The 23,107-nt window shown below is 40.4% G+C and overlaps 1 protein-coding gene and 1 long non-coding RNA gene across 2 annotated transcripts in view; one reads left to right on the forward strand and one right to left on the reverse strand.

Moving 5' to 3' along the window:
• The window catches only part of LOC134626017 (uncharacterized), a 141,840-nt gene that overhangs the window by 50,206 nt on the left and 68,527 nt on the right, over positions 1–23,107 (reverse strand). The gene's annotated exons all lie outside the window — the stretch shown is intronic.
• The window catches only part of LOC134626016 (protein shisa-8), a 119,287-nt gene that overhangs the window by 2,184 nt on the left and 93,996 nt on the right, over positions 1–23,107 (forward strand). The window contains exon 2 of the mRNA XM_063471469.1: positions 386–1,025. Within this exon, the coding sequence (XP_063327539.1) occupies positions 460–1,025 (566 nt within the window). The 5' untranslated portion in view covers positions 386–459. The remainder of the gene's footprint in view (positions 1–385; positions 1,026–23,107) is intronic.

Below are 23,107 nucleotides of genomic sequence, written 5' to 3' on the forward strand. Positions count from 1 at the left end.
CCTACACGTATTTAACTGCCGAGGACTATCGTGTGTCTCTGCATGTGAGTTTCCGCTCACAAGGGCCCACGTTTACTTTAGCTAGGAGCATGCTAAAATGGGAGATTCTTTTTCCTCACTTGTTCTGCTCCCACGGTGACAGTTTAGTTTTCTGTAAATCGGAATTTTAATAACTAGTTAATGAATGCTTTTTTTAATGCTTCTTCAGATTATCACTATGGGAAAAAACTCTTGATCTCTCCTCTTCAGTTTCCTGATTCACTGATACTGTATCTCATTAAGTTGCACTGCTTGCACAGCAAAAAGATTCATTTATTTGCTATAACTAACAGCTCTGGGCAAGGAGGATATTTAACTCTCTATTTCTTTTATTTCTAACACCTAGGTGCTTTCAGTTGGAACTGTCATTAACTCTTACACATCAGGACTAACATCACAAGATACTGGAGTAAGACCAAGATGGCTGCCATCATTCATCCACTCTTGGTGAACTTATCTTTATCCGTCCTCCTGGGTTTGATCTCTCTGGGTGGTCTGAACTTTCAGCCGTCGGGTCAGGCTTTGGCGCAGTTCTCTTCCAACAACCAGACAACAGAACCATCTACGTCACCAGAAGCAGCGCTAATAACCCCGACACCAGACACAGAGGAGCAAGCAGGTCCGACTGGGGATAACCGCTGTTGGGGTTACTATGATGTGATGGGCCAGTGGGACCCACCGTTTAACTGTAACGCAGGTATCTACCTGTTCTGTTGCGGTTCCTGCTTCTACCGCTTCTGCTGCCAGTTCAAAATCCACAGTTTGGATCAGACATCCTGTTCAAATTATGACACACCTGTGTGGGCAAACACGGGACGACCGGCGGCACCTGTTACAGAAGCCCAGGAGGAACCGGACCGGGATCGGACCCACATGATTGTGTATATTATCTGTGGAGTGGTGGCCATAATGGTGCTGGTGGGGATTTTCACCAAACTTGGGCTGGAGAAGAGTCAAGGAGGGCAGACCGACATGACCAACTCTAGGTAGGAACTGAGAAAAGTAGAACAATGAATGAAGTGATATGCAATAGATGAATGATACTAGGCATGGACTAAAGAGTTAAGTGAAAATATTTTTGAGGAAATTAAGTTTTTTGCCAAATGAGAGATAAATGTCTTTAAAGTTGCTAAAGCTAGCAGCCAGTTAACAAAGCTGCTTTTCTGGGTAGTATTCTCTATGTGAAGCTAAGCTAACCTTCTACTGGCCACACCTACATATTCATGCAATAAGCTGGTTCTGATTTTAGCAGACTATAGGGCTAGCATGCAACTCCAACAGAACCAAAGTAGCGGTGCAACCAAATTTTATTAGTCTCATTTTGGTAATTTCCAGTTCCACATTTTATCCACTAAATCTACTAGCGTAGCTTTGCATGACGGGGTATTTGTGCAACTCCCTACCTAGTATCCTCTCTCTTTTAGACAGCACTCCCTTTAAGCCAGCTTTTTCCTGATTGGTTGCTTCTTGCAAACAAAGATTTTGATGATGGGTGGGGTTTCTGTGCTCTCAGCCAGAGAGAAATGTCAAACTATGGAGTTGTATCACAGAAAAAGAAGAAGGTTTCTATTCTGTGAGAATAACCCTGCTCATTTGCAAACATGTCTTTGAAACTCATTTCAATTCACAGCCATAACATCCCATCTCCGTGTCCAAGTCATTCTCTGAATGTTCAAGTATTTATTCTCAACATATGTGAAATGGGAAAAAACATGGCTGAGAAGGTCACCAGTTCGGTAATGAATAAAGTGAGTGAATCACAGTGAGGTGATAATGGGTGTGAAGTTTGCAACCACGAGGGAGCAATGGATATGGTGATAGGTGGGAAAGAGCGAAAGACCACAGGATGGAGGTCAGGCAGCAGGATGGAGATTCCAAAGGACAGATGATTTTGGAGGAAATGACAGTGAGGTTGCGTTGTGTTTTCTCTGCATCGGTGTAGCTGTTTCACATTGATGGGTGATTGATTGCTGTGACACAACTATGACTGTGGCAATGTGTGGCCTCCAGAGAGCAATGAGAAGAGAGAGGGTGTTTTTTTTGGAAGGGTGGAATATTGAGCGGATCTGACTGGAATGCAGCCAGTGGCTAATTCTAGTACAGAGAACGGGTGGGGGTGTGGGTGGGTGTATGTGCGTGGATGTGTGGGTGTGTGAGAGAGAGGGAGTAAGATAGGGAGAGAGAGGGAGTGCTTGGTTTGACCAGATAGCCTGTTGGGTGTTAAGAGTAAGAGCTTCTTTAAAATCCTGTCATCGCCGCATTTCCCCTCAACCTCCCCAAAGCATGATGAAGAGGAGAAGAGGAGGAGGAGAAGGAAGAAGCAGTAGACATCAGCACTTGTTAATGTTAAACTGCACCATGCCACCAATAACACAATGAAAGATGGCATCGCTTGGCACATTTTATTCCCCGAATCAAACAACTGCGTGAATTTGAATTCTTTAGTTCAAGGATTATTTGAGAAATCCCTCAGAAATCTGGTTGACTGTCTTCACCACATTCAGGTCATAATGTGAAAATAAATGTTCAGAAATGTTATATGTATGCCTCTAATCAGCAGAATAGAAGTGACATAGGTTGATCACATAGTATTTAGCTGTCCATCCTATAATAAAGCAAACAACTTCATGGTAATAGTGCAAATTTTTCATATAATGCAAAATTTATTAAAAAAAAAAAAAACAATTAACTCAATTTTCTAAGTCTAAGCAAATATCACCCCAGATTAAAATACTTAATATTCATTTTCAGAATTTTTATTAACAAACAAACAAAACCACTAACTCCCTCCAAAAAAACCAAAAAAAAAAAGAGAAAAAAACAAAACAAAATCAGAGAAGTGCCAATTAGATTGCTCATTATTGGAGGCTCATTATAAAATAAAATATCTCATTTTGTTTGTTTAGGGTTTTGTTTCCTATGTTATGCCAGGAGATGGAAACATACTCATTATAAAAGTAATTTAACTGTTTCAAAGTATTTCTACTTTTTGCCACAGTTTTGCCAGACATAAATCAATGCAGCAGATAAACATCATCCACTGCTGTCTGTTAGGCTGATATCAGTAAACAAAGCTAATATCAGCCAAGACCAGTACTGCATACAGTATATACGTATTGTTACATAGACCGCCAACAGAAGATTTTTAGATACTACAGCAACATCACATTATCTCCTCTAATGCTTCAGTCCCTATAAGAGTAAACATAGGATAACCTCCTTGAGACCAGCAAAAATAAGGGGTTGCCTGTAATTGCTGTGAATTGTTTTGGATTTGCCAACCCATTTGGAGTGGTTATGGTGACCAACTGTACATTTGCAAAGGCAAAGCCATTGCCCAGGTTGTCTAGTCTGACCAATCACGTTTTGACTTGGAGTGACTGCAATCACTCTCACACCGATTGCCAACATGGTGCAATAAATCTGAGTCAGTCTGTGTGGATGAGCTCAATGTGTTTCTATGCGGTCCCCAACCCCCAGGCCATCAACCGGTACCGGTCCGTGAGTTGTTTGATACCGGGTTATGAGAGTTGAGGCTCGGCTGTGAAATTTATGGTTTTCAGGGTTTTTATCGTTTTTTATAGTTAATTCGGTTTCCCTGGGTCTTTTCCCTTGTGTTATGAATAAATCTTCTCCTTTTTTTGGTATTGGTACTGGTTTTATTTTGTTGTACTTATTTGCGCCACCGTGAAAATGCTGTCGGACATAAACCAGTCCGTGGCGCAAAAAAGGTTGGGGACCGCTGTGGTAAGGGACTTGATTGAACTGGTTGTATTATGGTTAAATTCATACATTAAAATAAGTTTCCGAGCAACAATGTAATTTTGCAGTTAAATGACGATTGTTCAGCTGCTACGCCACCGTTATTTCTGATTAATGTGAATTTATGTTTATGTGGATGGCCACAGATTTGCAACAGAAAGCAACAGATCTGTAGTTTTTGCACATTTATCACAGTTAATAGCTGTATCATAGCAAATACTGATACTGTTGGTACTGTCAGGCTATCAGGTTGTTTCTATGATGAGATATATAGTTTCCAGTTCACAGCAAGTCAGTGAACATGTCATATCTTCTTCTTTTATCAGATATTTTACAGGACATAATGTATTTATTTATCTTAGAGACAATACTGTATACCTTTTTCTTAAATGAAATATATATTTTTATGTCATAATATACCTTTTCTGAACCGAATAATAATTATCCAATATTTTGCCTGTGTACTTCAACTTATCATCCTTATATTGAAATAGAAAAGCACAGAACTGAAGAAGATCTAAATGTAACTGTAATAAACTTTGTTGTTTTTTTGTTATGATGTTTGCTGTAGGCCCATGTTACTTGATCTTTGCATTTTTGAATGAGGACTTGTTGTTTGGTTGTAACTTTATGCTCAGAATGTAAAACTTTCAAGGGTTGTACATGATTACAGAGACAATTAAAAAAGACAGGAAAAGATATTCTTATGTTTAAATGTCACATGAGCCTGACAGTCAGTGAGGAGGTAAAATTTCCATAATAGCGACACAAGGTGAACATTTGATTTGCTTTCTTTAACAGATTCAATAGTTTTAAAGTTTCACAGTATTGTAAAAACAATTCTGTCTTCATGTGTTTTTTTGAAGCACCTGTTCATTCACCTTAAACATGCTTGCCTTTAATGGAAGCACAAAATGAATGCAGACGTCATGGATTCAAGCAAAGGTCTCCAAGCAAGCTTGTTATTAACTCACAGGAAGAAGAGGTCAGAGACAGAGTGATGACCACTGCAGGAGAGGGACAAAACCAGGAGTGAGAACTATAAAGATATCCAGAGGGAACAGAGGGATGATATTAAGTCACACTGGGGACTTGCTCATTTTACTATCCCATTGTTAAACACAGCTGTTTACTTCATATCTGCCAAAGTATGTGTGTGAGTGTGTGTTGGTATAAGAGAAAGAGGAGAACCCGAGATATGATACATGAGCTAACCACTTCACTGATGTGACCAAAGACCAGTAATGAAAGGACAGTCTGTAGTAGCATTATTATGGGGTGGATGGAAGGATGAGAGGAACAAGCCATGGGAGAGGAAGCTTTTCCGATGAGTGAATGATTAATCCAGAGGGATTCCAAGACATTTTCACTCACAATGTGCCACGGAGAGACACTTGGTCAGAAACCTCATCTTGCCATATTTTAACACATAGGTACCCCTTTAATATCGACGTCCAGCGTGAGGTGGCATCTCCTACGATTTCACAAACCTACAATATTTTTTCAATTCTATAATTTCTATCTCTGTTTGCTTTTCTGACATTAACTTGTTTACCATGACACTCTTTGGTTAACGCTCCCTTATTGATGACACCAGCAGACCACTTTCCCCTGAGGTCAGATGTTGAGGGACTCCTGTCGAACCCTATTGAAAAATGACACTGAAAGGGAACTCACTGCGTTACAACGTAAAGGCAACAGATCCTGACCAGGGTTCAGTATGTGATAGTTTGGGAGTGTGAACAGGCTATGAGTCCTGCTGATATGCTACTGACAGTAGTGGCCACTATAAAGTATACCTTGCTAGCATCATGTTGGACTGTGATTTGCCTTTAAAGCTGCATATTACTTTGTGACGTATTCAACAAGGTGCTGGAAACATTCCTCAGAGATTTCAGCCTGTGTTGACATGATCCCATCACACGGTTGCTGCAGGTTTGTTAGCTGCACATCCATGTGAATCTCCCGTTCCACCACATCCCAAAGGTGCTCTATTGGAGTGTGCTGAGGCCATTTGAGTACAGTGAACTCAGGTTCAAGAAACCAGTTTTAAATTATTGGAGCTTTATGACTTTATGTTATCCTGCAGGAAGCAGCCATCAGAAGATGGGTACACTGTGGTCATAAAAGGATTGACATATTCAGCAAAAATATTTAGGCAGACTTAAACCGCTGTCTGAACCTCTGACACAAGGCAGTGTCAAATTCTGACCTTATCATCTGAATGTTGTAGGAGAAATCAAGACTCATGAGACCATACAAAATTTTTCCAATCTTCTGTTGTCCAATTGTTGACCATTCTGTTGCCCGTCTGATAGCACAAAGCTCTCTGGCTTCTGACCTTGGGCATCAGCAAGGTGTTTCTGCCTGATAAACTGGAACTACTTACTGGACCATTCTCTGTAAACCCTAGAGATGGTCATGCAGGAAAATCCCAGTAGATCAGCAGTTTCTGAAATACTCCGCCCAGCCCATTTGGCATCAACAACAATGTCACATTTAAAGGCACTTAAATCACGTCTCTTCCACATTCTTACACTCAATTTAAACTTCAGGTTGTGTCGAACATGTCTACAAGCCTAAATGCATGTAGACATAGTTATTGGCTGATTAGATATTTGCATTAATTGCACTTGAACACTTGTACCCAATGAAGCAGCCAGTGAGTGTAGTGTCTGTTTTGTCTGTAAAAGACACTTTTCTGCCAGGAAAGGCTGCGCCTCAGTGAAACTGTTTATCACATCGATTGCATGTCCATCAACAACTGAAAATTCATATTCGGCCTGCATACATTTGACCGAGAGACACCTTCACCTGGTTGCGGGCGACAAATCTATGCGTGTATGTGAGTTTGGGTGCATGTGTGTGTGCAGTCAACGAATAAATCCAGCCACAAAGCTGTTAAGGTGGTAATGCGCTGAAACCCTGGGTCAAGCAATCACAACAGCCAGTGGTGCAATGACAGAGCAGAAGACGCACATGTGCACCTGGGCATGCACACGCACACACACAAACCTCTCATTACGACCCTACAGTGAGCCCTCTCCCCCTCCTCTATTGCATAGCTTCTCGCCTCCCCAGTGGTTCTTGGTATTTTTGTTTTGCCCTCAGTCTGTCTGTGTCTGCACCTGTTGTGTGGGAACTGCTGCAAAGCAAAATTAAAAATGAATTGTATCTTTTGATACGTGATTCATCTGAGGGAATTAAAATACCACATTAATAAGAGCTCAGCTTGTGATTTTGTGGACTGCAGCAGCACTGAAGGCGCTGGAGGAAAACAAGTAGCTGTAGACAAGGGCCATTCATGGACCTGTACAAGATCACATTACCAAAAAAAACAAACCGCCTAAAGATATGTCTCCAAATAATCTATGCAGAAAGCATATTGGCTAACATGCTGATAGTGCCAAAAATTAGAAGGCACTTGTATTGGGAATGCCTTGTTGTAAGCCCACCTTGCACACTATAGTCAGTTTATTTGTACAGCATTAATCAAAACACAGTGGTGCATTAAGCAATTATCATAAAACAATACTTAACGAGCAACAGCATTAATAATCCGAGTGCATGTTGTGAATTAATGGCAGAGTTAGCAGGATAAGCACAGCATGAAAACAGGTCAAATAAAGTGTATTCAAACTCATAGACTCTCTCAACAATTAATAAATTTCACATATTTTGTTTATACATATCAAGTTTGCTGGGACATTTATATTGGCACCACTGTTTTTGCCAATTGATACTGCCTCACTGGTCTAGTAGTACAATTTTTATTTTACTGACATCAAACACTACGTTTGATGCCAATGCTGATTGGATGCAACGAAAAACCCTTTTTAACATTTCTGTGCCAATTTCCGTGAATGCTGGAAACAAAACATCCATCCATCCATTTTCTTCTGCTTATCCGGGTCGTGGGGGCAGCAGCCCAAGCAGAGAAGCCCAGATCTCCCTCTTCCCAGCCACCTCCTCCAGCTTATCAGGGGGAACACCGAGGCGTTCCCAGGCCAGCCAAGAGATATAATCTCTCCAGCGTGTCCTGGGTCTGCCCCGGGGCCTCCTCCCGGTGGGACATGCCCAGAAAACCTGGCCCAGGAGGCGCCCAGCAGGCATCCTTGTTAATGCCCGAACCACCTCAACTGGCTCCTTTCGATGTGGAGGAGCAGCGGCTCCACTCTGAGCCCCTCCTGAATGGCCGAACTTCTCACCCTATCTCTAAGGGAGAGGCCAGCCACCCATTTCCGCCTCTTGTATTCGCGATCTCATTCTTTCGGTCACTACCCACAGCTCGTGACCATAGGTGAGGGTAGGGGCGTAGATCGACCGGTAAATTGAGAGCTTCGCTTTTACACTCAGCTCCCTCTTCACCACGACGGACCGGTGCAGCGTCCGCATCACTGCAGCCACTGCACCAATCCATCTGTTGATCTCCCGCTTCCTTCTCCCATCACTCGTGAACAAGACCCCGAGATACTTAGACTCCTCCACTTGGGGCAGGGCCTCGTCCCTGACCCGGAGTGGGCACTCCACCCTTTTCCAGCTGAGGACCATGGACAAACCAAAACAGAACTATTCTTATAACCTTTTTATAAAGTCCAAGTTGCAGTTGCATTAAGTCAACTTTTGCTAGTCTTGGTCTGAATATCATTTAATGTTAATTTTAGCGAATATTAGAAAAAAATGAATCAACCGGTGTCTCATGTCATATTGTTCAAAAGTTACCGAACCTCGACCTTCGGTGGCACAAGGGTACGTGAAGTGCACATGAAACTTGGTGAAAATAATTATGGGAATGGCAGAAGAAGTGAGACAGAGTAGAAAAGTGCAGTTAAAAAAAAAAAAAAAAAGTAGAAACATGTTGCCCCCAATTTGTAAGGATGATAGATGTACTTACACACATACACACACACAGGGCACAATGCACCACTTGTCGGAAATTGTTCCACTGGAGGGCCGCGTGTTCAAGGTTACAGGTGATTGAATGACACACTGGGGATCTAAACAACCGTTTCCGTCGGCCATTCTCCTCCTTTACAGTATTGTGTTTCATCAACAGTGCTTTCAATTTCAGTTATTGTTCAGGCACAGTGCCACTTTTCATCATTGCCTGGCAGGTGTTTAGAGCCAATAGATAAATATGTGCACACAGCTCCAATTTTTTTTTGCTTTTCCTGAAATAGTTAAAGCAATAACCAGATGAAATGACACTCAGTGAGTTGTGGAGTGCAATTAGTGTAATTAGTTTGTTTCTTAGACTATAGGGTGATGATGAGACTTAAATTTGTTAAAATAACAAGATATATATTTTATTGATCCCCAAACTTAGGGCACTACTGTTTTACAGCAGCCAAAACATGAACTTTCATAGAACAAGAAAGCTCAAAAAGGTAAAAGAAAAAAAAAAGAGAGAGTTCAATGAATACAAATCTAAATATAATATAATAAGGGGGTCTTAAATCTCAAATTAATGCAGTTTTTGTTGTATGAGATGGTGAAGATTGTGTGTATCTGTCCTTGTCAAAGCACTGCTGTCTTCATCCCCTCACCAACAGCCAGTCATAGCAAATGGCTGCTCTTCTATTGTAGGGCAACTGTTGTTGGCGCTATAGACATAAAACTGAATTGAACTGAATACTAGAGAAAGTGATCAGCTGCACATCCAGTAATTAGAATAGGGGGTAGTCAGGTGGATAAGCCACTAATCATGGCTACAGTCATTTTGATGATCGCTGCATCAGCTGATGGAGGAATCCAAACCATGTGTTTACTCAAAGATGCCTCCTGTATGGAGAAACTAGTTGCATGCATTGCTCAGGTTTAAATTTGGCTTCAAATCCTGAAGGTTCCTTCTGAGTTTTAGTTCTACCCATAGATTTTCACTTGGATTCAGCTCAGGTGATTGGCTGGGTCACTCTAGCAGCTTCTTTTTCTTTCTCTGAAACCACTTGAGTTTCCTTGGCTGTGTTTGGGATTATTGTCTTGCTGAAACGTCCGCCCTGGTTTCATCTTCAACATCCTGGTACATGGGAGCAGATATTTATCAAGAAAGTCTGGGTACATTTTTCCATTAATCCTTCTATCAATTATATGAAGCGCGCCAATGCTGTATGTTTAAAAACAGCCCCTCACCATGATGTTCCTGCCTCCGAACATCACTGTTGGTATGGTGTGTTTGGGGTTTTATGCAGTGCCGTTTGAACTCCAAACATGGTGTGTATTCTGGCATCCAAAGAGTTCAATCTTGGTCTAATCTGACAGACTATATTCTCACAGTATTTCCTAGGTTTGTCTAAATGTTGTTCAGCAAACTTTAAAAACACTTCAGCATGCTTCTTCAGCAATGGAGTCTTGTGTGGTGAGCGTACATACAGGTGATTGAGGGCATTAGTTATTGTTTTTTTTGTTTTAAGATTTTTACTTACTGATTCCACCTGGTCATGGCCGATTTATAGTGAAATAATGTTCTTTCCACTTCTGGGTTATGACTCCAACAGTGCCATAATCCAGAACCTGCAGTACTTTAAAATTCTTCTCTAATCAGTGCCATCAGTATGTTTCGCAACAATACAGTTTTGAATGTCTTGGTTTTAACCATCATGAGCGGTTTCTTGTGTGACACCTTGGTAATAAGACACGTTTTTATAGGCCATCAGTTGGGACTGAACCAGCTAATAGGTACCTCCCTCTCTTCATGTGTTCAATACTGTTTCCCTGTGTGATTTCTCATTATTGTACATGAATTTATTTATGGGCATCTATAGCTTGATTTCTTTGGATGTGTGGATTGGATGTGTTGTTACTGAGAGCTGGTGAGAATGTCATGTCAATAGCACCTTTAGAAATATACTTACTTAGAAAATTGGTGACGTGTTCAATACTAATTTTACTCGCCGTATGTCCGGAATAACACCACTTTTCAATCACGACCGCTGCAATCCCTCCATATTTCTTTTTAGATTAACATCCCTGTCTTTCCAAAAAAGTCCTGAAGCTATGTAAGGTCACACTGTGGTCTGAGAAGTGTCTCGCCACAATGCTCCATGACACTTCATGCAGCTCCATGATAAAGTCATTATAAATAAAACATCCACAATGGAAGCTGCTGCAACAGGCAGAACAACACCAGGAAAAAACAACTTGATAACAAAATAATGTGTAACGTAGTTACCATGAAGATGTTTAGTGACGAAACCTGACAAACAAAGGGAATGCCTTAAAACCAGGTCCTTCCAATTGACGTGTCTGTAACTCATCACTGATGTAAAGCATGCAGCAGTGCTAATATCGCCTTTGTTGTCAGTGCTGTTGTTATTCTCACCTTTCATTAACATAAGCGTGTTTTGGTTTCTATCTTGAAAACGCAGCAAGGCTCAGTTGGCTCGTTAAATGCACGTCTCCCTCAATGCTTAATCTGAAAATAAATTCTTTGATGCTGCTGCGGTATGAAAAATAGACTTTGCCTTTCCCAAAGTGCACAGCTAACTCAAATCAGCAAGGAATTATTGTTTATCCGTTTTATCGGCTTCTTTAAGGGGATGCTTACAGTTGTGAATATTTTCTACCTCAGTCTTGTTTGTGCCATCAAAGTCCATTACTGACTTCACTTTATGTTTCTGTTCTTCACTTTGCCACTAAATCCACAGTTTAAAACACATAACAATGCCAAAGTTATCACCAGCAGCTCAACTCTAAAAGTGTTGAGAATATGCAAACATAAAAAAGCACTAAAGCACACATTTTGCTTTTAGTTGACTCTGACTTTTATGTGCCAGCCTTAAAATTTTCTTTCATGTGTTTCAGTTATTAAAATGCTGCTCTGAAGGATATCAGGTCCATGTGTTTTATCCAGAAACTAGACTGACACATTCAGTTTTCTGGATATCACTTCTTTATGTGCTTATATTTCCATAAAATTATGTATGAATATGTTTTACTTGTAATAGAGTACTGTTTTGTTTTAATCATTGCTACTCTTGGTTGATGCATCTTTCTGGAAATGCTTATCAATACTTTGCATTTCCACTTACACGGTGTGAATTTTTTACCTATTAGAGGCGGCTGTATCAGTTGCGTTGTGATTGTAACTCCACACCACACCTCAGTGCAGCAGTGAGACAGACTGCTGCAGAGCCCTGAAGTTCCTAAGCTCAACTGTTGCTGCAGTGGCTGTGAACCACATCAGCTGATCGCCAGACTTTCTCCGAATCTTAAACGTCCCCCTTCCTTTCTCTTTCACTATTTCTAATTTCCTGTTTGTCCTCCCATTTTTTCCTGTATTTCCTCCTTCTACCTGGTTCCCCTCTCATGTTTCATGCACAACATCAACACTCTTTGTGCCAAAAACTGGGCAGAAAAATGTGCATGATAATTGATATACAGTACTGGTGTGTACATTATGCACACTGTTAAAATACTGGAAACTGTTGAAAGAGTTTTAAGAAACGTATTTAACTGATTAGCACCAAAATATGTGAGACAATAAGATGGTATGCAAGATCTGTACATCTTCAAAGGTGCAATTTCCACATTTTACTTTAGGTTGATCTTCATGTATCTTAAGTTTCAAGATGATAAAATCTTTCTAATTTCTGTTGCACTCAGTTATTTATGCCCTTTCTCCCTCTTCAATCAATCCTACAGACTTATTTTCATTTAAATAAGCGCACCAACATTACAAGAGTTTACAGCACATTTACCATAAAGAGCTAAAGCACCACAGTTCACTGTCTGTTCAAAGAGAAACCACAATACAGATAAATGGAGTGTGATCACTTCATAATGAGAGGTTTATTTTTGAGCCTAGCTGTGGGCTGTTAACAACAATCTGTGTCACTTTTGACTTTGCAATTTGGAGGCTCTGTAGGAGGTTTGTGAAGGCACAATTGCAAGTGGATATACTTACGTCTATATTTTCTCTGAAAGTACTTCAGTTAAACTCCGCTGACTGTGTGAGTCGCATTGTGTGTCTCTGAGCTTCTTTGTGACTGTATATTTGTGTGGGTATATGTCTGTGTACAGTCTACATGGAGTTGGGAACATGCCGTCCAGCATGGGCTCTATTTTCACTCCAGTGATCCTAGTAATGGTCTTGTCCCACTGTAGACTGACGCTGGCTACAAGTCACCCTGACAGAATATCAACTGCTTACATGTAGCTGTTTGCTGAAGCGCACACAATAGAAAGCATTATCACTGCACCCTGTGCTCTGTCTATCTATCTATCTATCTATCTATCTATCTAGGTTTATAGAATATTTTCGAACTAACTACGGTATTTACAAGCATATTGCAACATGTATTTTTCAATGAAATAAATATGTGTGTTATCCTCAGTCACTTGGCCAGCTATGATATTTAACTTCAACACTTAAGGTTTCAAATAGTCTAAAATTTCAAAAGCCCAAATGCTGTCAATTTAAAATAATAAATAAGTATTCGTCTATAACGCAGCTACTAAACATTCCTATAAAGCAGAGTTCAGTCTGCTTCGATTATGCACTTTTTCAGCTTTCTGCAGGGCAAATCTCCATAAAGGGAAGGAAGCAACTCTGTTACATTGACTGAATTCAGCAGCAGACCCTTTCAAACTCTGATAGTTCTACAGCATCTTGGACCTCAGTTTTAAATACTAGCTGCACAATAACTGGCAAAGGCCTTCATAACTGTAGGATGTCACAAACACAGCCCAGGCATTTACCTGCAATTTAACAAATTGAAGGAAGAGGCTTCACAGCCTGAATGCAGTTAATTTCTTTTTTATTTAGTTAATGGTAGTTTCCACTGAAACAGCTGTTCATGGTGGTTTAATGAAAAGTTGGAAAGGAAGGCATCTGGATCCTTTGTGATAAATACTGCTACTAAACCACATATTAACAATATGCTGTGTAAGTATCTACTCATTTGCTAATGCGAATAAGTCAAGATATTCCAAATATATCTCAGGCCACTTATTTATTTTCACAGACTGGTGGCATTTATGCATGTAGCTTAGAGCTGGGCGATATAAGATTTTTTCATATCACGATATGTTTTTTTCATTTCAGGCGATAACAATATATATCACGATATAAGCCAAATAACTATATTTGTAAGATTTAAATGTGCCGTTGCTCACAAGTAAAATGTGAAATAATCAGCAGCTTGTCTTGATTTTAATATTTATTTCCCATAATAAGTTCAACAGGGTACTTAAGGAACATGAGACTTTTTCAGATAAATAAAGGCAAATATTGCAAACTACACAAAAGCCAGCCGCTAAAGCGTTTAAGTTTCAAAATAGAACAAACAAAACAGTCTACTAATTTGTCAATTCCACTTAGAAACAAAATGTTAATTCTAAAAATAAATCTTAGTTTGTTTTACAGAAGAACAGACAAAATTGACTAACTTTTGTCAATATCAAATAAACTGAGAACTAAAAGGAAATTTTCAATCTCTCCTTGTTGTATAGCTTTCTGAACTTTCTGAATCCTTTATCATCCGCAACTGAAAATAGTTGTGGATGATTGCTATACCTTTCTAATGTGACGTTGTTGTCCCTGGCTCTCTTTCTCTCTCCCGCTCTGTTCCTGTGCTACTGCGAGTGTAACTACCGCCCCTCCCCCCTCTTCCCAGCGCAAAGCACAAGGCTCGCGTGCGGAGTGAAGCGGAAAAAAAGTGCGAGAGAGAGGGTGAGAGAAAGAAAGAAAAAAACCCACGGCTCGCGATAAGGAGCCGGCTCGCGTCGTTCACGTCAAAGATCCGGCTCTAAGAGCCATTTCGTTCGCGACCGACACATCACTACGAAACACACTCATTTCCTCCATTACCAGCGGCTGGCTGCTTCCCAAACCACACATGCGCGGCTTGGCACTTGTGCTGTACGTAACAAGTCACGTGACGTGACGCTGCAGCTGTGATTGGTTCGGCTCTGCGCTACTTAATTTGGATTGGCTGTTCTTCTTTTCTTTTTTTTTTAAGAGAGCAAGAGAGAGATGAGGTCTATCGCAATAGTTTAATTTTTCTATCGAGAAAAAGTTATTTCGCAATACATACCGTTATCGTTTTATCGCCCAGCACTAATGTAGCTGGTGATATTTAGGTCACTTTAGCTAACAGAAAAAAACAGCCATTCATTTCTAAATGGTTAAAGGACAAAATCAGTATCATCCAGTTAGCTTTCTTCATGGGAGCTCTGTATTCGCAACTAGCTCACTACTGTGAAGATAGCCAGCTGTAAACAGAGCAAATTTGAGTTGAAAAATTAAGTTCATCAAATGTTTACCAGTTGACGAGGCCGCATAGATGATTAATTAGCATATTATAATGTCCTTGTTACTATATCATCAATCAATAACACAGGAACTTCAAACACTTTTATCACTGTCCTAATTATCCTACGTGCATGTCTGTGTGGTTACTAATAACAAGCAATAGGGATATACACCTTATATACACAATTATTTCATTCAAGGTGTTGTATTCTAATACAAACTTTAATTTTCTTTACTTTTCCGTTATAAATTGTGAGATCTCAGCCACTATTTGGTGTTTGAGATGTTGCAAGTGTTTTTTCCCCTTTCTTTTAGCCATCTTTTGATTTCTTCCATGGCCCTTGTCCTTCTCAGTAGTCACCTTTCAGCTCTTATCTTACAGACACTATCAAGCTTACACATCACAGAGGATAAAATAATCGAGAAGGACCTATTTTCTGTGAAATTTATCGTTTCCCCTTCATCATTCTCCTACATAAACTTCCCACTGTTCCATTTCTATCTGTCCGTTTGCTTTATAGTCCCAAAAATACCTTCCTTCAAATCTTTGTGCAGTTTTAACATTGTGCAGGAACAGAGATGAAATAAAGAGGAAGATGAGTGCCACGGAGGGGAACCACAAAAGGAGGAATGGGATAACACAGCAGGGAGGAATTCACTTCTTTGCTTTGCTATCTACATTCATCCCCTTCTTGTTCAGCTTCCATTTGCTTTTCTTTTGTGTACTCGTCTCATTCCATTGTCCTCTCTTCGTCTCAATCTTTATCCTTTTCACTTTTGACGTTTTTTCTTCCGCTCATTCCCATTTCTTCTTATTGCAAATAAAGACACCAATGCAATCATCATCTACTAGTGATTCTCTTAACATTGTAGCAGGATCAAAACACACAAATTAGTCCCATCTTACTGGCACGCCTTGCTTTAGAGAGCAGTATTGTATTGCTGCCAACTGTATTATACATGTGTTTTTTACACATGTTAATGAATGTGCTTTATCGTAACCATGTTTGTTTCTTGTCAGCAGTAGCAAACACTTACATACTCACCCATTCCTAACCTTTATAACGTTGTTATATATTTAATGCAGACAAAGTGAGCATGCAAATAGATTAATTTCCCCACAGCATGAGTTATGCAAGTGCACCTGCCTGCACAACAACACACAAATATCTTGTTAGAGACCATAGATTCCCGCACCTATATATGTTGTGACCAATCTATCCAGTAGTTTCTCACATTTTTGACTGAAAAGCTGGGTTGTCCATCTTCCTCCCACAGAAGCTCAAATTCAGAGAAAGAGAGAGAACGCAAGAAAGGGCGAGGGAAAAGTGGAAAGTTCCTACATTTTTTCAGTGCGGCAGTTTTCCTGGTATTTACTGCAGCTCAAGAAAACATGGTGTAACTATCAGTAAGATATGAATAAATCTGTGTAATATCCGATTCAGACTGCTTCAATGCTGTAATCAGAAACAAAACACTGCGGCTGCCTAAATCACGGAGAACTGACCTAGAATGCAGAAATGAATGAACTGAAAGTGCTGACTGAGACTGTGTCTCACAGAAAATAATGACACGCCTCAGTTTGCTTTTTAAAGTACATTTTTGTGCGAGATGCGAAATGCTGGTGCACTTTTGATTGTCGTTATGAGTTTGTGCAAAGCTAGATGGTTGGATATCTTTATAAAAAAAAAAGGACAGCATCATCTTTAACCTCCTAGGACCTGGCGTCAACATATGTGGACATCACATTGCTTTTGCTCTACAGGAGCCTGATATCCACCTACGAGAACATTATACTGCCACTGTTCTATTAAAATTTAAAATGAATGTCCTCGTATGTGGATCTCATTTTTCTCAGAAACAAAAATCAGGTAAAAAAACAAAACAAAACAGGTAATTCTTTGTTTTTACATCCATCAGGTCCCAATCAGCCCAAATAGCAAAGAGAAATTGAAAATCTATGCCATGAAAGAGTTCAGGTCTTGGGAGGTTGAAAAGAGAAAAATGTTAATCAAAATCCTCTAAGAAAGAAGTCTCTTCACCTGGAAGCCATGTTGGTAACAGAGCTTTGCAGTTATTCCAACAGTTAAGGAGAGAGCCATTAGATTAATTGGTCACGCAAAGACGATGTAGAACCACCAGATACGAGTGTGATGTCTCTTTCTTAAAATATCTTTTAAAAAACATCACCAAAACCTTTAAATGTTGTGAAAACCTTAGAGATGATACAAAATTGAAAGAAAGGAAACTAAACAGGGAACTGCAGGTGACCTGTCTGCCCCCTGAGATCCTCTGCGGCTCTTATAATGTTATCAGAATATTTTCAGCTCCCCCGAAACAGGAAGCCTTGTTAGTGCTGATCCTAAAGGAAAGCTCTTCCTGCTTTGTCTATTAATAAAGCCTAAACCTTGCCACAGCAACACCTGCGCCCCGATATTCTTACTTTAAAAAGGAGTGCTTAGGGGGCTGAGATCAGCTTGACTCTGCTCAGGCTGAGGGAGAGTAAAATGTATGAATACAAAATGAGCTACATACATAAATACACATCATACAGAATAATCAGTGTATTAATCAGACACATAATCTCTTCTACATCAAGCAAAGGTTATGAATCTGTTCAATTACCATTAAGCAGCTTAATAAGAATTCAGCTAGAGGTTACTGGTGTGTTAAATAGCCATTCAGTGATGCAATGGAACACTAAAAGAAATACAGTGTGAGATCAGAATCATGTGAGTGCTGTTCAGGCTGGTTTTTCTTCCTACAGCGTGTTATTTTTCTATGCTTTACTCTGTATATCAGAGGTGTAACATGCCGTATGATCGATGAGTCCGCAGAGTTTCGGGGCTTACAGTCGATACCACTCCTATATCATTTCTGTCTTTGGCTCCACTCCCTTTAACCTCTCCCTTCTTCCTCACACCCATTCACACTCATAAGAAAACAGCAGCGATCCACAGTAGCACAGACAGCACAGAGCTGTGTTTACCATTTGCACACTTGCTGTCTCCAAATAGAAGTTTCCTGTTTTACTAAAGGAAGCACTTTGTTCCTAAAAAACAAGAAAGAAAGAAAGCAGACTGGAAGAATACAAGCTGTTTTCCAGGGAATTGATGCCTTTGCAAACTAGCAAACATGTATCTGATTAGCACACACACTCAACCTTACTTTCTCGCTCTCTCTGCCTCTCTAACAAACACACACACGCACAAACACACAAGTATGCTCAGCCTTTAAAAATGCCTTGAAAACGAATTTGTTTTAAAAAGCCCAGATATAACATGCCCGCTCCATCTACCCCCGCCTCTTATTGTTTGTCACGCCCCACTTCTGTCACACATGCATACACAAACGCACCAAAGCACAAATCCCAGGAACAACACTGGTTCAGTTTATGCTGAATTTTCATACAAAAATTTAAAAATGTACAAAAGTCTTCAGCCAGACTTCAGCCAGCTTTTTTTTTACAAGACGTCAAAAACACCTTACAAACAAACAAGTGTGAGAAAGCGTCGCTGCCCTGACCGGGGCTGCATGGTTTTTTGCACTCAGGAACAATAACACTGTGTCTGCGCTATAATGAAAATCAATCAGGACCGTGCCCTGCAGTTACAGCACATGACGACACTGTCATAATCCGCAAGAGCCCCTGTGAGCAGGAGCTGCCGTGTCTCTTGCTCCGGCTAATGAGCCAAGTATTAAATTCAGTATGTTACCTGGCTATTTGGAAGTCTCCCATCATCACTGGAGACATGCCCAGTTCTCTAAAACTCTGTCATCTCTCCCCCAGTTTTTACTTCTATTTTGGTAGGCTAATGATAGCCAAGCTTGCAAAAAGCACAAGTGTGATAAATTTATCCCTTAAGCGAACGACTACCTTGAAAAGTATCGCATAAAAATTGCTGTTGACTGTTCTGCAGACATGTGAAAAAGCATACAATCGCACAGTCATATTTGGCAGCGGTGAAACGATTGATATACGTGTTCTAATTATACTGATGTTGTATCAACATTTCAATGTCAGCATGACGCAACACTGGTGCTGCCGGCCAAGGGAAACCTGGCACTGTGGGTAGAGCTGGGAGTGGAGTACAGTGGGAGAGACAGAGAGTGAGAGAGAAAGTGCATATTGGCATTTAGATAGACAAGGGAAGAATGAGAGAGGAAAAGAGATTATGATGTCTTGCCCTTGAGCTGGAGTGAAAACAATATAATACTCCCCATGGGCAACAGTGAAATAACACAAAGTCAATGGAAAATGACAGGGGAACTGAGAATTGTCGTCCCTACACGACAGCCCTGATGGTCAAAATATAATTCACCTTATCCATCCGCTGAACTCTTTCTCCAGTCATCTCTTTTTCCATTCATCACCTTCTTCCACGTTTTATGCTTCTTCGTGTGCTCCCCGTTCCCTCCTTTCCTCCCCGCCTCCTCTGTTATCTTTCTCATAAACTGTCTGGCCCTCTCAGGTGTCTGAGCCTGTATTACTTGCTAAAATGTCAACATTGAACTCACACGATGATCGGTAATCTTTAAATCTAAAGCTGCAGCTGTGCCTCTAAGTCAGTGGCCATCCCGTGTCCGTGTGTTTTAACACGTTTTCGTCTTAGACGCCCAAATAAAGAGGATTTTTCACAGACTTTACTTAAAAATACGCAGATCAACACATTCTAAAGTCAAATTTATAACTAAATGCACTTAATACACATACATTTAGCCTTGAGTTTAGCCACAGGAGCACTGCTGTTATTAACATTTACATGGTGCAGACTGTAAAGTCATCCATCTGTACAGGACTCTCAGTCGTGGTGGCCTGTTGACAACTTAATTATGAGTTTTTTCCTTAACCCTAAGCCTTGTTCTTACCCATACACTGACGACATCGCACATCCACAAGAATCAGAATTTAAACATTAATGAGTCGCTGCACTCTCTCATGTCAAATTTATCCATACTCAGAAAACCTAAGTAGTTGTTAGGCGAAACAAGTATGCAGGCAAAAGTGCAGGTGACTCAGACTAAGCAGGCTGAGTTTAAATGTTTAAATTAATGGCATTAATTTAATGTAACTAAGGGCAATATTTGCATTTACACTCTTTCAACGTTATATTAAGTACACCTTGCTAAGTACTGTGGAGGACCCCCTTAATGCTTGTGATGGAAACATCCCTCAGAGATTTTAGTCCATATTGATACGACAGCATCACACACTGGCTGCAGATTTTTATGGATGCACATCCATGATGTGACTGTCTCTGTACCATAGCTGCTCTATTGGACTGAGCTCTGGTGACTGTGGAGGCCATTAAAGTACAGAGAAGTCACCGTCATGTTCAAGAAACCAGCTTAAGATGATCTGAGCTTTGTGACATGCTGCTGGAAGCAACCACCTGAAGATGGCTACACTGTGGTCATAAAGGGAGCAACATGGTCAGAAACAATACTCAGGTAGACTAATGTGTGGAAGTAATGCATGATTACTTAGTGTTAAAGGCCCTGACCCTGCTATCAAAAGGTCAAAGCAGAAATTGATGCTCATCAGACCAGCTTCATTTTCCTGTTCTTAGCTGACAACAGTGCCACCTGGTGTGGTCTTCTGCTGCTGTGGCCCATCTGCTTTAAGATTAAAGTTCTGTCTGTTCAGAGATGCTCTTCTGCAAATACCTCAGTTGGCTACTGCTGCTTCTCTCTCAGCTCAAAGAAGTCAGACCATTCTCATCCTCTGAAATCAACAAGTCATTGTCAGTTAAAGAACTGCTGCAGACCACTATCTGTAAACCCTACAGATGGTCGTGTGTGCTGATCCCAAGCAGATTAGCAATTCCTAAAATACCCAGGTGAGCCCGTCTGGCACTAACAACCATGTTAAAGACAGTTAAATTACCTCTCTTCTCCATTCTGACACACATTTTGAACTTCAGCATCTCATCTTAAGCACGCCAGATACCTAAATGTATTGCGTTCCTGCCATATGGTTGGCCAATTAGATGTTTGCGTTAACAAGCAACTGAACAGGCTTACCTAACAAAGTGGCAGTTAAAAGTGTATATTGCAGCTGTATATAGCTAACTAAAATTGGAGCCCGCTGAGTAGAAAAAACACTTTTACCAGATCATTAACAAGCATTACTGGGCGCAGGCTCTCTGGCAGGCTCTGCTGAGGGCTGGAAACACAGATTTGAAATGCTTTCTCTGTTCCAGGTTCTGGTAACATCCAAAAACGCTGGAGGACAGAATGAGGTGCATACTCCTAAAAAGCATGTCTGGGACATACTCAGGCTGCTGTGTGTTAAGCCATTTGAAAGGAATTGGCAAGCAGAGAGGAAAATATTTGTCCAGATAGGGGATGCTATTTCTAATAATAATAATAATTTTTTTAATGAAATTTTCTACATGATGGATCCAAAAATACTAAAATTGGCACAACTGTGTGTTTGAGAAATAATTAACAGTTTGCTCTCCATTTTATTTTCCATTTACTATGAGTAAAATAAAGCCCAACAGTGCATCACAACTATTATAACACTCTACTGTGATGGGATTCTTGGCAGGCGCTACACAAAATCCACAAAGGTATGATATCTACGAAAAAAGCCCTTAATGTTATGACTGTCTTCTGGGTTTTGCAGAAACTAATGTGTGAAAAGCACTCTTGAGTGCAACTGCAATTCTCCAGCAAACAAAGACACTTCATCCAGCCTGCTTTGTCTTCAGGGAACGAATAAATACTGCTAAAGAAAGCTGCTAGACCCATAACCAATAAACCCTCCCCTCATTCAGCTTCACTGTTAAAACATACAGGGTCTTTATTATCTTGGTGGAAGTGGAGCACGAAAGCGAAGAAATACAGTTACATAACCCAGGACAGCCGACAAGGGTGTAAGAGAGTGAGAGACTTTGGGGAAAACACAAACAGGAGGCTTTATAGGGAATAGAGAGATCAGCAACAGAGCAATGAGATCAGTGGGAGGAGAATTTAGGAACGAGCGAGCTGATTAGTAGAAGTGGCAGAGACCATTTTGGTAAAGATCTGATATCTAGTAAATACAGGGCTGGTATTACCAATATCCAGGGTAGTACTTGAGTATTTATTTTTCTGACACCTTTTTTATTTCACACAAATACCTGTACTTTCTACAACTTCCATTTTCAAAGCAGGCTCGTTCAAACATCAAACTTAATTTGAGCCTAAACAGTGAAAAATGAAAGTCAGTCCTAATGCTGAATCACCAGAGTTATCAGAGTAAGGTTTTCTAAGTAGCAGGCCAAACACACAAATGGTTTGTGTGCAGTCTGCAACACACTGTGTCTGCTAGCTAAAGGTCCAGCTGCTATAAAGAGAGCTAACCTCATACTGAGATAGAGAAAGATAAGACAGGAGATGAAGAAAAGAGGTTATATTGAAAGATAAGGACTGCTCAGTGGCATTTGATGAAATGATGATGAAATTTGCCCAAAAAACCATTGATTTGCCAAATTGTGTCTTTTGTTATACTGTAAGTATCAAACATGGCCTGTCCAGCCTTTTTTTGACAAGAGGCGCAGTACATCCTGCACAGCTTGTTAGTCAACAAAATGCAAGTGGACGCAGGGTGCATGTTGCTCAGGAAGATGAGCGAGTCATCTACTAATCGGAAAGCAAGATACTGAATCCCAAACTGCACCATCAGAGTGTGAGTGTGAGGATGTGCATGATAGAGCTTAAAGGGACAGAATAAATTGTTATCAATGGATGAATGTGGTTGTAGTAAAAAGTCCTTTGAGGTCTCTGTTAGAGTACAAAAATATTGGCAGCAGCAAATGTTACCCCTCAGCCTCCTAGTAGATCCACTTATGGCATTAATCAAAATCCTAGATCAACCTGGTTCTCAAGTTGTTGCAGTCAGAACACTTGACCTCTGACCTTGAGGTCACTGATTCTGGCATCAGTCCGCTAGTCATCCAACATTAAAAATGAACAGGCATCTCCAGCTCTTTCATATCTACATCTTTCTACTCCCCCCCCCCCTTTCAGAGCCTTTTCTCCTCTGCTCACCTTTTTTGCACATCTTCC

Source organism: Pelmatolapia mariae, linkage group LG4, assembly GCF_036321145.2.
Source record: "Pelmatolapia mariae isolate MD_Pm_ZW linkage group LG4, Pm_UMD_F_2, whole genome shotgun sequence".
Lineage (NCBI taxonomy): Eukaryota > Metazoa > Chordata > Actinopteri > Cichliformes > Cichlidae > Pelmatolapia > Pelmatolapia mariae.